Genomic DNA, 16,980 nt, shown 5'->3' on the forward strand with positions numbered 1-16,980 from the left:
CTTGTTTTCGTGTTGGTGTCCGGTCACAGGTTATGTGTCACGGTGTGGCAGCGACTCAGACTCCTCAGATCTGGACATGGAACCACTGGTCACACAGGTGTCTCATGACGAAAAGCCCTGCCCTCGTGTCAGGTCCTCATCAGACCCAGAGGGAAGAAAAAGGAAAGAAAAAAACACAAGAAGAAACAAAGATGGCAAAGAAAAGGGGGATACACCTTGGGAGGATAAAAAGCAAAAGGAAGAAAAGGATGCTGACCCCGAAAAGGAAAATTCTCCCCTAGATAAGAATAGAGAGAGTGAGAATGAAGATACGGAGCAGAAGGAGGAGTCGGAGGAGAGAATGCATGATGGTCGCCAAATGCCGATCCAGATAACAGACAATGATTCAGGGGACCATGGGGGAAAAGTGGGACAACAAGGTGAAATGGGAGGTGGAGAAGCAGTGCGAGCAGCAGAAGAGCAGCCATCTGTGTCAGAAGCATCAGATTCTTGTAATACTGACTCTCGTGTCCTCACCAGCCCCTCCAGTGACTCCCTCGATGCTTTGGAGGAAGATGACTTCGTTTCATGTTCTTCTTCCTCTGTCCACCCCAGTGCTTCTTCTCAAACTCTTGCCCATAGCCACGCTCCCCTCCACCTTCACCCATACACTTATAAACACATTCAGCCCCACCTCCTTGCCCCGCCACCAGCTCATGCCCATCCCCTCATCCACCTCACAACTCAAGACAAAGGAGGAGGCTGCAGGAGGTCAGGCGACGGAGCCGATCCCCAACTCCTCACTCCCATCTCCCCCTCTTCGAGTCTTCACCACCACCAAAAATATCCAGGTAACCTCTGCTCTGATGACACTTCCCTGTGTTTTGCTGACCTCTCCCGCCTTGTGGACTTCCTGCCGAGTCCTCCAGAGGCCAGTGAGGAAGAAGATGAAGAAGAGGAGTTGAGGAGGAGGAGGAGGAGGAGGAGGAGGAATATGTTGAAAGAAACGGGGGAGTCAGAAAGAGGAGCAGGTGAAAGAGGAAGCGAAAGCAAGGAGGGCAGTGTTAAAGAACATCCACTATCCCCTTCTCCATCCTCCCCCTCTTCCCACATGGACTATGTGTTTAACTTTGACCAAAGCGATGCTCGCTGCTACTACAAACTCTGCTCCAACATCACCCCCGACAGCGCCCGCAGTCTTCCCCACCCGCTGCATCAGAATGAGGGAGAAGACTGGGACCAAGAGGGAGATCCAGCTAAGGCGGTTGACCTGGAGCCTGTCCCCATCCTTCAGCCACCACCTGGCTTTGGAGACAGCAGCTCTGATGAGGAGTTCTTTGATGCCAGAGATGGCTTCACCTCACCGGAAGACTCAACCTCAGGGGCCATACCAAGAGGTGAGTTTTTGTTGTGAGTCTGATCACATGAATCTTCTGTCATTTTCCGACCCTGTAAAGTGATGAAAACACAGGCTGTTACTTCAGCTTTCTGCTGCCATCTAGTGGTTGTTTTAAATCCACATAGAGCAATGTCACATAATTGCCAGGAAAATAGCAGACCACACTTCTGGCTACACTTACTGGAACAGTGACTTGGACGTGGTCCACTGACTACATAGATTCAGACTATAGAGCCTTTAGAGCCCAGTGCATCATGCTCTCTTGCCAGAAAAGAGACAGCATTTCCTCCATGACACTTAAGCCCCGTTTCCGTGTAAAACTTTAGGTGTAGTGCCTTTAGAACCAAAAGTAACCGGTATGAACATGTACCAAGACCCGAGATCTGTTAAGTGTTTTCACCACAGATAATACTCTTACATGTGGGTGGGGTTGTATTTCCTTTTCACTGGTGACACAGAGGAGCGTCTGCATCTTGTTTATCAACCACAGAATGGGGTTGCACACTAACATTTTCACGAAAAAAAAAAAAAACAGGCTGGAGTGAGTCTTTCTCAATAGGATATTTAAAAAATAGAGGGCTTGTGCATTGAGTCCTTGTCAGACAAGAGCAGGGGTTTAGTGCTGCAACAGTGCTTTGCAATGTTTTTTTGTTTTTTTTGGAAACAGAATATTTTCAGTTCACAAAATCCAGTTGAAATTCATAAACATTTTTAAACAATTTAAGATCCAATCATCACTAAAGTGTATGTCATCCACAGCCCAGTGCAGACCAGATTCACGACAAGATGAAAACATTTTAGAACGTTGCAGAGAAAAGTTGCAGCAGTGTGAACTGGTCATCTGAGCTTGACTTAGGCCTGCTGATGGTGTCACCTGTAACTCTGCTGGTCAAGTCTTCGGTAGCTAGTTTTAGAAATAAATGACGTAAAACTTGTCACTTGTATCTACAGCCAGTGGGCTTGTAGTGAAGTCCACTGGTCATGTCAAAATGGCCGCAGGTGGCGTGTTAGGTTGCTCAGCAGGTGCTCTGTCCATGCCGAGCCCTCTCTGTCCATCCCGTCAGATGGTGGGTCGCTGCTGCTTGCTGTATGTGTTTATGCCCCCTCATACACACACATTCTCATTGACTAACTAATAAGCGCTGCTTATTTATATTATTGTGGCATATTGATCATGATTATAGTCCATCTGATGCTTGTTTTGTTTCTGTTTTTCACCGTTTCGTCACTACTACAAATACAACTGTCACCAGTATCTCACTGTCACTATTCTCATTCATATTTTAAGAAGCTCCAGATTTTATTCAGCCACAAAACAAGCCTGAAAAGCAGGAAATCAAAACAGAAGAAAGGAGTTGTTGTATAGAGATGATACAACATCTTATCTAGTTGCATTGGTTTGAACCGGCAGGTTTTTAGGACGCTGCAGAATGGTGCATTGCAAGTAGTTGCCTGTATTTCGTCGCAAATTCTTGGTCTGAACTGGGCTTAAGAAGGACAATAAAACAAGTGGAATGGTCAGTTATACTGACATTAAGGTGTATTGAATGATTCACATCATCAACTCGTACTGATAAAGAGAAGAGAGCTTTCCACCTTTAAAGTTGCTGGCAGAGGCAGTAAAACATCCTTTCATTTTACAGGTATAGTTGTAGTTAGGTCTAAAAAACTTGCCACTCTATGAACAATGGTTAAATAAGCTTCAAAACCAGCCACTACTCAGCCCTGAGCAAGAGTGATGGTTCTCTATTGACCAACCATCAGACTGGGTTTCTAGCTCCACCTCTTAGTATCAGGTCAGTGTGCTAGGTACCTCAAAAGAGGGGTGATGAAAAATGGGGATGGTATGTAATGGTTCTATGATACCATGCACAACTTTTCACAATGGAAATGCAGAAATAACCGGTCTGATAATGAACTAAAGTGAAGAGAACCAGACTGCTTGGTGAAAACGAGGCTTTACTGTATCTATTAGCTGTTAGCAGCTCTACTGCAGGGAGATTTCCCCTTAAGATTTACCAAGTGGTTTCACTGAAACCATGTTTAAGGCCCAAAGATGTCCACCTATCCAGAAGTTCACACAAAAAGATACTAGAGTACAAAAAGTATAAAACTGAATACTAATTTGTGCAACAGAGCTCCGTTTTTTCCTTCATTCATGTCCCATTAACCATCTCACAAACCCTTCCATTTATCTTGTGACCTCAGTCCGGAACCACTGGGTTTAACCAGCTACAACAGTAAATTGCTATTTATGCATTGATGCAACACCATTAACTTTCGACTGTCATTCATAATAGCAGTCACTGCACTCTGCAGAATGAAGACTTTTACGTATAATACAACCGACACGCAGCAGTGGAGGAGCGAAATGATAATGGAGACCTTGAAGGGAATTATCCCGCTAATACCATGGTCAATTACCAAAGAAATAAAAAGTAAGAATATTCATTTATATTTTTATGCTTTTTGCAGTCAACATCTAAACTTTATCACAAGCCATAGTTCAATTTCCTTGGTAACACGTGAGGGTTTACCTAATACCTGTAAAAATCATTGCTGCCCCATAAGGTTCTTATGTAATGGAAATGTTATTCATTACTCCAGTAAATAGGACCTTAGATACAACCGAGCAACAGGAGATATTCTAGTCCGCCAAGCTCATGGAACCCTTTGGCCCAGCTATTAGCCAGAAAACTAATATTACGCGAGCAATTTTTAAAGTCAATAACATTGTGTACAGTTGACAAACAGTAAATATAATGTAACAGTATGTATAACAACAAGACTGGCTAGCATCCAGCCATGTCATTGTCCCCATGTCACTAAGATTTTCACAAACAAACAATATGCCACGTGTAACATTACTGTTGGCCGCAGCCTGATGTAGCGAGTTTGCAAACGAGATGTGAAATACTTGCTTAAGTTCAAAGGGACAGTGTAGTGCCTGCAGGGTGTGTTGGAGTCTCCCTCCTGTGGTGTTGAGAGGATGAGGCTCTGAAGTACTAACAGTACTCTTTGTTGTAAATTAATTGTAAATGGATTACCAATACTGACACTTTAATGTAGCCGCAACATTAATTTAGAACAGTGAACAGACAGTTTTACCAAAACTACTTAGTAGGTGTCCATTACCAGTTTTTAGCAGACATCCTGCAACCAATCAGAGTCGAATAGTCACCCAGACCATGGTATAAGACAAATGTATTTCCATCTTTACTGTCTATTTCTTATCTCAGTGTACTACACACAGAACACAAGAATTAGTTTGTTTTGTGAAACATTAAAAGCAAATTTTCATATAAACCTTTTTGAAAACAAGTTTAGCTGAGGTTTTTTCTTGCTATCTTGCAGATGTTCGCACAGAGATGAAACTGGACTTCCTCAGCACACTCAGCCTCAGTGACATCAGAGTCTCAGTGACAGATGCAGACAGTGATGGAAAAGTGGAAGAAGAAAGAAAAGGAGAAGACGAGGAGGGAGGAGGCAGAGAAACATTGTTCCAGCTCAGAAAAAGATGCCGTAAGCGCCGTTCCTTCATGGAAACTGATTACACCTCTAGAGTGTCATATCCAGAGCCAGATCCAGAAATGCAGGGCCTTGTCTCTAATAGGCTTCATAAGAACTTGTTGGCAGAAGCCAATGATGCACAGATGCTGAGTTCAGATCCTGAACCTTCAGCACAAACCCAGAATCCCAGTCCTACTGTCTCCTCGTTGACTCACTCTGAAGGGGAACCGGCTCAGCTCGAGTCAAAACCCATCCTGTCCATACCCTGCACCTATGGACCTGGCTCTCCACATGGTTTGGAGTCCCATGAGCAGACTAGGGCTCCACCGGCCCCCTCCAGGACCAGGAAACAAGAAATGGAGATGGAACCTGACGCAATGGAATCCAAATCGGTCACAGATCTTGTAAAGGTAGCAGCTCCTACCATCACCGTTGTCCGCTGCCGGGTTGATCCAGATGGGAAGGAGAGTGCTGATCGAAGGGGTGACGGAAAGGAGGAAGGGGAGGAACAGAAGGAGATGGGTGAGGGAAAAGAGGAGGGAGAGAAGGTAGAGACAGCGGGTTTGTCAGGGAATGGACCTTTCACTAAACATATGTTTTTGCCAGAAAGCACTGAGGAGCAAGAAGAAGAGAAGAAAGAGGGGGTGATAGGGTACTCATCCAGTTCAAAGAGACCACCCCTAGGTGCTGAGAGGCAGCCAGAGGGCAACACACTGTCTACATGTTTGATAGAGGTGAATAAAAAGAGTAGTAATGGCCTTTTGGGAGTGCATCTGATTGGCTTAGAGCAAAACACATATGTAGAAGAACATATGCTTGAAGGTGTTTGTGAGACGTCAAATCCACCATCACACTCACCACCACCCCCTCCACCCTCAACCCCTCTACCTCCCATAGCAGGTCTTCACAAATCCCAAAGTGACTGTTTTGTAGGGGAAGAAGGAGGCAGCAAAAACACGGGAACCTCAACCACAATGTCTTTTTCTAATTCTGAGGAGATGCAACTCTGCAAACTGAGTCACACTAACAAGGCACATTTACGTGAAGACATCACCACTAGTGTTAATGAGGTTGAAACCGCTGGTGTTGTTAGCTCTACTGCGACTACCAGTGATGAAGTTACTGACAGCACCAATTCAGACAATGTTTTTGATGATGAAGAGGTGAGTAATTCTTTAAATTCTAGTTTAAGTGACAAGAAAGATGACTTGGCCATAGTTACAAAGCATGGCATCAGTGGAAATTCAGCTACAGCTAGTAAAGGTGAGTCTAAAAGTACTGTCAAGTCTCTTACCAACACTGAAGCACATACAAGAATTTATCAAGTAAATTCTGATTATACTCGAGCTATAAACTCTATCACCGCAAAGCTGGGAGCTGCAACAAGTGCCACCTCTCCTACATTTAATGCAGGTGCTAAATTGCAAAGTTCTTCCGATTCGGATCAAAATCCAGACGAACCCAGAAGTGACTGCACTTTGCTAAGTGCTGAAGCTAAAGGTAGTTTAGCTTGTCCTAGCTTAGTTAACACAGCCACATTCCATGATATCTCCAAAGCGCCTCCTTCTCCAACTAACTTCCTCTTTCAGACCTATTCTCCGAGCATTATCAATCGCTTATCTGCCTCCACACTAAGGGGGAAGATTCAAAAGTTGCCCCTTTATTTATCACGCTCCCAGGAAACCATCAACCAAGCAGGGCTGGGGAATGTAACTCAGAGTTCCGTTGAGGACAGCAGTAGGGACGACATCGAGATCACCATCAAAGTTACGGATGTTGATGATGTCACACAAACAATAGAGACGGGCACAACAGTAGAATCAGTGGAGTCGGATGATTCAGATGCAACGGTAACAGGATCTGAGGTGGATGAGGAGTTTTTTGTTGAAACAAACTCAGCTAAGAGTTTTCATTCAGTGTCAGAGGTGAAGGAAGTAAGCTCTCCATTGCCTGTACAGACTGAGCCCAAATCCGAACACCAAAATCAGCTCCTGTACACTGGAACTGTCAAGAACACACCTGGACCAATAACCAAGCCTCCAGCCTCCACAGTGAACAGCCTCCGAAGAGACACTTCAGGCCTAAAGATGGACACTCCTGGCCCTATAAAAGATGCTCCAGAATCAAACATGAAGGTCGCAAGTCCAGGTGAAGACTTTCCAGGTTATAAACTGAACTATCAGTCGCGTTCTGTTCCCCCTCCGGTCGTGGTGACCACACAGAATCTAAATGGGCCAGCACTCCCTTTTCATAGTCAGCCACAGAAAGTAAGACGGACCAGTAGCGACAGACCTTTGATGGGTCTTTGTAGGCCTACAGGGCAGAATTCAAACTCATCAACAACACTTTCCTCAGGCTGCAGGGTGTTTACCATCTGTGAGGATCCATCCCAGACAAAGAGCCCGGTCGAGGTGGGGACTACCCAACCCTTGAAGTCTGACTTTGGCTGCACTTCTGTGCTAGCGTCTGGATGTGAGTCAGTTGTGGAAAAGGTGCAGGTGCCGCTGGATGCTTGTGGTTGCCCAACAGTCTATACCAACTGCTTCAGCAGCGGGGACAGCTTTGACGAGGAGCTGACAGTCTACGAGTTCTCCTGTCGCACACAGAGCAGCGGTGTGACTCAGACTTCTGGAGCAGGTCTTCCTCTCATTACCTCTCCAACCATTCCCACCTTTCTTTCCACATCCTCCACTCACTCTCCCTCCTTCCCACACTCCATCATTTTCTCCTCCTCTACCTCTGAGCTCAGTCCTCTCCTCTCACCACTGTCTGAGTCCTCTGACCATCTCCTGTCTCAAACACACAAGAACACCATCAGTCGGTTAGGGCAACAGCGCTACCCAGAACCTCCAACAGGTTTCCAAGTACTGCGCGTAGATGTGGACCAGCTCCTCTCCATTCTGGAAAGTAGTGGTGCTGACCGATCTGTGGCAGGCCATGGAGGTCGTCACCCAAGGGACACCTGCCCAGCCCACTTTACAGAGAACAAGAGGGTGCTCCAGATAGAGGCACGGCGGCTGATGTCAGGTTGCCAGAAGGTTGTGGGGATTGGACAGAGCCCCGAGGAGATGCTTTACTCCCTGGCTGACAGTTTCCGGACCCTGGTGGAGTTGGCAGGTATATGCCTGTGGTTCTCTGGTTGTGAAAGGTGTGACCGCAGAAACGCAGAGGCAGTTGCAGGTCTGGCAGATGTTGCCCGTTCATTCAGGGACTTCTGTCTGGCAGCGGAGCGAGCCAGCAGCAAGCGTAGCTGCCAGGACCTGAGCACCAAGCTGCTAGCAAAACAGTGCACTGCGCTCACTGCATCTGTCTTCTGCCTCACTCAGCTGTTCCGCACCCTCACTGCACTATGATTGAACCACAACCTCTGAAGTCTTTTGAAATGACCTGCAGGGAACCTGTGTGTGTGTGTGTGTGTGTACCTCAGTGAGCCCACAGCTGCTGCAGGTGTGGGCAGAGTGTGACCCAGGACAGTCATGTATAGGATGGGCAGTGTGAGGTGAGATTACCTCAGAAACACACTGGAGTCACTGAGCTCCATGATAGTTCAAATGATCACAAAAACTCAACATCATAGAGCCGATTTGAGATGGTTGAGGTGCATGTGGTTACTGACTCTGCTGTGCACGTACTGTAGCCCACAAACCAAACAGTCAGCCAGCAACAGACTGTAGATTGGTGCAAGCTGCAAAAGCAGAATCTGCTTGCATTCCAGTGTTGAGGAACTGATGTACTTGAATGTATTCTATCTATTGTGTTTATTTATTTATTTATTCATTTATTCATTTAATTATGAGTTACTGCAGTGAGCAAGCAAGGAATGTAAAAACAAGGAAGAAAAGGAAATGTTTACAGGCATATCTTTAGATAGAGCATAGTGTCGTGGGCCTTCTACAAACATTCGCAAGCACACAACCTCAAATACACAGAGTGAATCAGTATTTGATTCCATTCATACACAGGCCTTTTGTATGACTGAATGAACATGTAAAGATAAGAAACACTGCAGTTTACTGATGCTTATATATCCTTACATTCTCCAAGCTGTTGGTGAGGACTTCTTTGAATGTTACTGTTTACAAAACCAAAAACTAGGGTGAGAAATTATTTGATCAGATTCCCACAAATCAAGCCTGAAGCAGTGTTTGCCATTTTATAAATCTAGTAGCAGAATGCTGATGTATGCTCATTATGTAACTTTATGAAACAACAGTTTGGATGAGATACAGATCTTTGCACATTCAGTTTGTTGACATTTTGTACAGACATTTAGTATGACTTGTGGAAACATAATACATTTGCAAGCTTTTCTCTCATTTATTTGTTAACACTCTCTTTGTTCACCTCCAGAAGAAACACTGAACTCTCCAGTGCATGGTGATGTGGCTGTCAACCACCAGGCTTTTCCATACATTTATTTCTTTTTTTCTATTTAACATGTCCACTGAGAGCAAGAATCTTCATTCTATAGGAGACTTCCCAGTAAATATGTATGATATGTGATAGTGCTGGGCGGCATACCGGTCTATCCAGTATACGGGTATTGGGTATTCCAGGTGATGTGAATTTTTCATTTACCGTCATACTGCTACAGAGCTGCAACAGCTGCTGAAGTGTGTCAGTAAACAGTGAAGAGCACACTAACAGAACTCTACACTGAATGGGAGAGGGGAGAACTATCAACTGCATACCCTTCTTATAACTTATAGAGAGGTGAAGGATGAAGAAAAAGAGACTAGAGATTAGGGATGCACGATAATATTGGCACATCATCGGTTTTGCGTATATTGGCTTTAAAATGAACAGAATCAGAATTGGCCAACATGCTTTTTTCTTATTTTGCACAATGAATGAATATTACATACTTTGAAAAGTGTTGTATTTTATGTCTCTATCTGCTGGTGGGCCATCATAAGAGCATGCATGCTTAATGTGATGTTAATTCCACTACAGAAGAGATTTGATGATCACTAAAATTAGATGGGGAAAAAAGTGGATTTATCAATCGATCAGTATTGGTTATTGGCCAAATGAGTTGTTACGTATCGGCATATCGGCAAAAAATCCAAGGAAGTTTTTTTGCTTTAGAAATCCAGCATAACATTAGTTTTCCGGGCAGCTGTTGTTGCGAGTGGTGGTAACACTAGCAGCTTAGTCCATCATCACTTCAGCAGAAAACGTGTTGATATATGCAGTTATGGTCATCAGATTTGAGGATGTCAGTAGCGCCAGTGAAACAGTGAAACCAAAGGGTCAGACATAGCCTGAAGCGAATTTGCTCGAGGTGCTGCATCAAGTGGAAGAGCGCGATTATGAACATAATAACACTCCACCAATTCAAGGATATGGTCTGGCTACAGACAGTAGAGAAAGAGAGACTCAGAGCAATGGTTAAGACACTGGATTCGAGGTATGTCTTAATGGGGCAAAAATACCTTAATGTGAATTATTGTTTGGCTTGTTTTTTACTTATACAGTAGAATATTTGAGAGATATCTCTTTGAATACTTAAATACTTTGAGTATTTACGTTTATTGTGGCTTATTCTACTGTCAGGAGGACATAAAATATAAAAATATTTTAATATTATGTATATATTGAAGGCTTCGATTACTGTGTTTCACAAAAATATCAAAATATTTTGTTTTGAAAAGTGTCAGTGTTGAAGTTTTTAGCACAATAAAAAAGTTTAACATTCTGCAGCTGTTTCATGCTTCCAGGTTCCATCATTATCATGTGATTGTGGGGCCAAGCAAACCCTATGTAATCTCAGCCTTCAGTATATTTGATGGCATTAAAATGTTTTCATAGGTATTTTATGTAATCCTGACAGTAGAATAAGGCACAGTAAACCTAAACGGAGGCCCAGTCAAGCAGAACATGAAAAATAAAAACAAATACCATGATACAAATTTTTGGTCATACCCCCCAGCACTAGTATGTTAAGCTCTGTTTCCACCGAGCAGTACAGTACGGTTCAGTTCAGTTCGGTCCACATTTCTTTCCATTTCTGCTGTGAAAAGTTGTGGATGGTACCAGTGGAACTGTTCCATACCATTCCCATTTTTGGCACCCCTTCTGTTGGGGTACCTAGCACACAGATCTGGTACTAAAAGGTGGAGCTGTGAACACTGCAGTCCATTGATTGGTCAATAGCGGATGGTCACTCTGCTCAGGGTTGAACTGTGGCTGGTTTTGAAGCTCATGTAATCACTGTTCATACTGTGGAGAGTTTCACAGTAGACTGTAACTTTAAAATGAAAAGATGTCTTGATGCCTCTTGCAGAAGCTGTAGTCGGAGTAAAAAATAAGCTTGTTCACCAGGCCGACTGCCGGCAACTTTTAACGTGGAATGTTAACTTGTAATGTAACTCAATGCATGAGTTCAGGTTGTGAATCAATCAACACACCTTAATTTTTGGTTTTTATGTGACATACATTTTTAGTAATGAGTGGTTTACATATATATATATATATATATATATATACCTGTGTGTGTGTGTGTGTGTGTATAAAGTTTGACTGGGTTATGTGAATGGCATATATTCTAATCCTCACTAGGAGGAAGAAAAAAAAAAAAAGCATAGCGCAGCGTCTTTCCTGTGGGCGTCGGCAACACTAAACCCCAAGCTTGCCTGCGAAGGACTATATGCACAAACCCACTATTTAAATATCCCACTGCTCTGATTTTTGTGTCATTGTGCAACCCTGTTCTGCGGACGATAAACGAGGTGCAGACTTCCATCCAGCGAGTGCTGGACAGAGCAGTGAATGACAACAACCCCCGCCCACATGAAAGAGTACTGTTTGTGGTGGAAACGCAAGGGTTTAGGTGCCATGTCTGAAAGGTTACTTTTGGTTCCAAAGGTACCACACCAAAACTGTTTGGTGGAAACATGGCTTTACATAGTTTTATGAGAATCTTAAGAATCTTAAATTTCAAGCAATTGTCAAGCTTTTTCAGATCATAAACATCTGCACATCTCTTGCTGGGGTTTGGGGACATCGACTTAGACTGCAATGTCCCTCACACTAAGTGCATTATTATTACAAATTTTCCAGTATGACCATCAATACTAGCAAATCGGTGACCGAACAGAACACAGATAGCCCCAGCAGTGCAGGATTACAGTATGTAGCACTGTTGGCTATCTGTATGCGCTTTTTACCTTCTGAGTGAGACTATCTAAGAAGATCTGACTGATCCAACCATTGGTTGACAGCCCATCACTAGAGTCCCTTGAACTCAACACATCCATCACAGAATCATGTAGCCTAAAACACTGATTTATGTGAAGCTTATTGTGGATAAGCTGTCATATTACAGCATTTTCACTTGGAATGTTTCTTGAAATAACAGGGATTGATGCACATAGACCTGCATGTTCACTGGAGAAATTAAAAGTTCTCAGAAATAATTTCACCACTGCAGTACTGGAAACACAATTAATTGCCAACAGTGACAGTGGTTCTCTATATACGTAATAATAGTGGCAATTGAAACACTATTTGTTAACTTGTCCTGTTTTGTTCCCTGTGGGTACAACGGAATATAATTTCCTGTATTTTATCCCCAGTTTGCAGCAGAGAAGAATATAAGCAGCCTACTTTTACTGATTTCCATGAGAAAATTGCCCCCAGACAAATGGAAATGAGCAACTTTTTGTAATCATCATCTGTGCTCACCAAGCATGCTGTAATAAGCCATAAAATGCATTGTTTCATCAGGGATTTTATCTGTGAATGACTGAATGATGACGTCTGCTCTTGCTTTGTAATCCTCAATCTCCACCATTAAAAACAATGTCAAGAACTTCTTTCCAGTATTCCTTTATTGCTCATCTGCTTGTACAGTCTTTGCTCACTCAGCCAAACAGCCACCAGGACAGGTTCATACAGACAAAACATAGCCCAAGTTCACTTTTACATAAACACAGAACTTCAATAATGAAGCCAGCAGTCAGTGTGGGTCAAAATGCCATAACAGGCTTTTTTGAATTCAGGATCCCTAACAGAAATATCATAAAAGCAATTAATAGGATAACCAAAACTACACACAAAATAAACCCCTTTCCCAACAGAAAAACACCCAAACTACTACCAGTGACACTCTAAACCTTAAATTACATCACCACAACTCAACAGATCAACTCCCATTGCTCCAGCTGCCTCCTTTACTGGAGGCCAACACCAACGGCAGTAAAAGATAAAACCATACGTTAATAAATTTACTAAAATCAGATAAAACAATTTACAATGACTACCATAAAATAGGATAGAAAATAAACGGCAGTCAGCACTTTGCCTGTGAATTGAACACAACACAGGTTAATCTTTGTCCAACCAGGCAAGCCTTGTTTAATATTAAAAGACATTTCTACCTTTTCTCTGCCATTTCCCTTGGACCGTTAGGACCCTTTACGAAAAGAAACAATGAATTGTTGGCAGACCCATCTTTTGTATTTGTCATTTTTGAAAAAAAAAAAAAAAAAAAAAAAAAAAACAGTACCTCAGGGTGTATTTGTACCCCTATGCTATCTTAACTATAAAATCTATTTAAAACACTAGGTTTGTTCAGCTTACCAGGTAAGCATGTGCACAGGGGTGATCACAAATCCAGACTGAGGCTCACACAAACCTGTGCTCCATGAGCCTCTTAGCAGCTCAGGTGCTCTCACTTTGCCTGGCCAAATTTTTCGTTGTGTCCTTGTGTCCCCCGCTACAAAAAGTTATATAGCAACTATTTTAAAATGTGTTGCAGAACCAAAAATAGCACACCAAATCTCTCTGATGCTGTGCTCACACAGTCACCTATTTTTGCTAAAACTTAATTTGTTTGTAAGATTTTGTGGATAGTCCAACGTGAGCAAAGTTGGATTCCTGATTATAATGTTTGAAAGTATTTTTCTGCAAATATACTTGAGCCAAAAGGGTCTGGGGTCACCCAAAGTCGGACAGATCAGTCGAAATGAAGTAATGAAACCAACCTGGAATAATAATAATAATAATAATAATAATAATAATAATAGTAACAAAAATAAATCATCCGTAGACAAAACAATATGGGAACAGCAGTTGTAGCAATATAAAATTTTAGCCCAAACTTCATATCAGTAACAATTACATGCAACAATAATCTGGTTGATCCAGCCAGACTCCCTGTTGACCTATTCTGGTACTGCTTCGCTGCCGGCAGACGAGGGGGACATTCCCTCTGACAGTACTATTATTAATTATTGTTTAGTTTGATTATTGGTGGTAACGGCAAAAATGGAATTAGTTTTAATATTCTCTCTGAACTCGGAGTAGAGCCGCTGCTCCTCCACATAGAGAGGAGCCAGTTGAGGTAGTTCGGGCATCTGGTAAGGATGCCTTCCGGACACCTCCCTTGGGAGGTATTCCGGGCATGTCCAACCGGGAGGAGACCTCGGGGCCGCCCCAGGACACGCTGGAGGGATTACATCGCCCTGCTGGCCTGGGAACGCCTCGGGGTTCCCTTGGAAGAGCTGACAGATGTGGCTGGGGAGAGGACTGTCTGGGCTTCTTTGCTGAGGCTGCTGCCCCCGCGACCCGGACCCAGATAAGTGGAGGATGACGAGTACGAGTACGAGTACGAGTATTCTCTCTTTCCCTTTTTTCTTTCTTTTTTTTAAATTTCCTCTTTCCCTATCCTTTGACCTTTCAAACCTGTAGAGTATACACACACACACACACACACACACACACACGATACGACATGTCCCCTTATCCCCTGACAACACTCAGGCATGTATTTATCTTTGTATTCACTGTTTTTTGTTTTGTTAGTGCTTTGTATTGTCTTGCAATTACAAAAAAAAGTATACTTGAGCCAGTAGAACAAAGCTTCTGACCCCCCAAAAAATACAAACTTACAGAAAGTGGTACACTGGCAGGTGTATTGCTGAGGACCCAAGATCATGCAGTGGACTTGCAGCACGCTCATTATAAACTCTGAATAAAGCAAGCCACCAGTGCTCTGTGCGGGGATTCAGGGCTTGGCTGTTGGATGCTGGACACACTTGCGTTACAGAGACTGCCTACAAACTTGGTATTTCCATCCTGCTGTGCCTATGAATGTTCTTGTCAGCTCACATTTTCACTTATGGATTAGCTAGCAAAACTGTAAATTGAGTGCTGATAAATTCTCAAATTGACCATCATTACTTACTGGAAAATCTGAACAACATATTGTGCTAAAATTAACTTTTAGATGGATTATAGTATGTCCAACAACAAAAATCTACTCAGATGGGATAATAAGACAACATAATAACCCTTGGTTGATCATTTATTTACATTTATAATGGTCTTGTTCATGATAAGGCATTAAAAAGACCGAAAAGAGAGCCAGGCTAATACTGTTAACAAAGGCTCTCATTGGCTATTGTAAACTGTGCAAGGACATGGAAGCTCCTATTGGCTCAAGTGAGGTGTCAATCGAAAGGTCAGAGTTCAGCCACCATTTGCTATCTTGCTATCTGCAATATTTACATGCAAACTGGAGATATTATCAAAAATACATTGAGAAATTAGAACATTTGAAATAATGCAACTGGACTAAATATGTTACTGGATTGGACCATCTGGACCTTTGCAAATGTATCAGGACTGTTTTTGTTGGAAAATTATCGATTGGTGAATCATGGGTAAGTGATAGCTGTTTATTTGTTTGTTGGTTGTTTGACAGAAGCTTTTATTGTGGCTGCTGTGTGGTCATATCGTGAACATAGCAGTTATTAAGATATAATTATCTAATAAACCATTTGAGGCCTGTGGACAAGCTGTCAGTTTGTTAAGTAATATTTTAATTTCTACACTGATTAAAATGAGTCCCTGCAATGTGAAAACAGTTGCTTATACCTTTGATCACAAGGAAGAGTGGGGCAGGGGGAATATTGTTTTATACTTTGTGAATTCCCGAAATTCACCCAGTATGTGACCTGTAAAACCAGAGAGGAGAAGAGCCTGGACCTGCTGTATGCTAATGTAAAGGACGCATACACCTCCACGTCCCTTCCCCCGCTGGGTAGATCAGATCACAACTTGGTGCTTCTCACCCCCTGCTATGTGCCTCTAGTGAAGAGGCTGCCTGTGACCACAAAGACAGTGAGGACATGGTCAGAGGACTGCTATGAGGCACTGCAGGGCTGTTTTGAGGTGACTGACTGGAATGTACTCTGTGAGCCACATGGAGAGGACATTGATGGGCTTACTGAGTGCATTACAGACTGCATTAATTTCTGTGTGGACGGCATTGTCCCAGCAAGGACTGTGCGGTGTTACCCAAATAACAAGCCTTGGGTAACGAAGGACATCAAAGCCATACTCAACCTGAAGAAGAGGGCTTTCAGAGGTGGCAACAGGGAGGAGCTGAGGGACATTCAGAGGGAGCTGAGTGCAAAGATCAATGAGGCTAAGGACGGCTACAGGAGGAAGCTGGAGAGGAAGCTCCAGCTGAATAACATGAGCGAGGTCTGGAGTGGTATGAGGACCATCACCGGTTACAGACCAACTAGCAGTGGAGCTGATGGTAGCGTGGCTAGGGCCAATGAGTTAAATCTGTTCTTCAATAGGTTTGACACTGCTGCCCTGGCCCCTGTTGGCTCTCCTGCTGACTGTCTCCAGCCACCACCACTTCTGACCCCCCCTCCTCCTCCTGATAGCACCTCATCCAACTTGGTGAGCCCCTCAAACCCATCCCCCACTCCTCACACCTCCTCTGGCTCCCATGCTACCTGCCCTCCTCTCACTTTGGACTCCAACTCTCCCCCTCCTCAACCTGCACTCTTTACACCTCTACATGTTAGGAGACAGCTGAGCAAACTCCCCGCCGGTAAGGCTGCAGGCCCTGATGGTGTCAGCCCACTGGTTCTCAGAGCCTGCGCCGAACAGCCCTGTGGAGTGCTTCATCGTGTCTTCAAAATGAGCCTGAGCCTCCAGAGGGTCCCTGTGATATGGAAGACGTCCTGCCTCGTTCCAGTGCCAAAGATGCCGCAACTCAGCGGTCTCTCGGACTACCGACCGGTGGCACTGACGTCACATATCATGAAGACCCTGGAGAGACTTGTCCT

At 43.6% G+C, this 16,980-nt stretch overlaps 1 protein-coding gene across 1 annotated transcript in view; it reads left to right on the plus strand.

The window, feature by feature from the left end:
• Nucleotides 1-12,878, plus strand: part of LOC126390103 (FERM and PDZ domain-containing protein 1) — a 69,090-nt gene extending 56,212 nt beyond the window's left edge. The window contains exons 15-16 of the mRNA XM_050044232.1: nucleotides 30-1,376; nucleotides 4,733-12,878. Coding sequence (XP_049900189.1) covers nucleotides 30-1,376; nucleotides 4,733-8,241 — 4,856 coding nt within the window. The 3' untranslated portion in view covers nucleotides 8,242-12,878. The remainder of the gene's footprint in view (nucleotides 1-29; nucleotides 1,377-4,732) is intronic.
• Nucleotides 12,879-16,980: the final 4,102 nt, after the last annotated feature.

The sequence above is a fragment of the Epinephelus moara genome, chromosome 5, assembly GCF_006386435.1.
Source record: "Epinephelus moara isolate mb chromosome 5, YSFRI_EMoa_1.0, whole genome shotgun sequence".
Lineage (NCBI taxonomy): Eukaryota > Metazoa > Chordata > Actinopteri > Perciformes > Serranidae > Epinephelus > Epinephelus moara.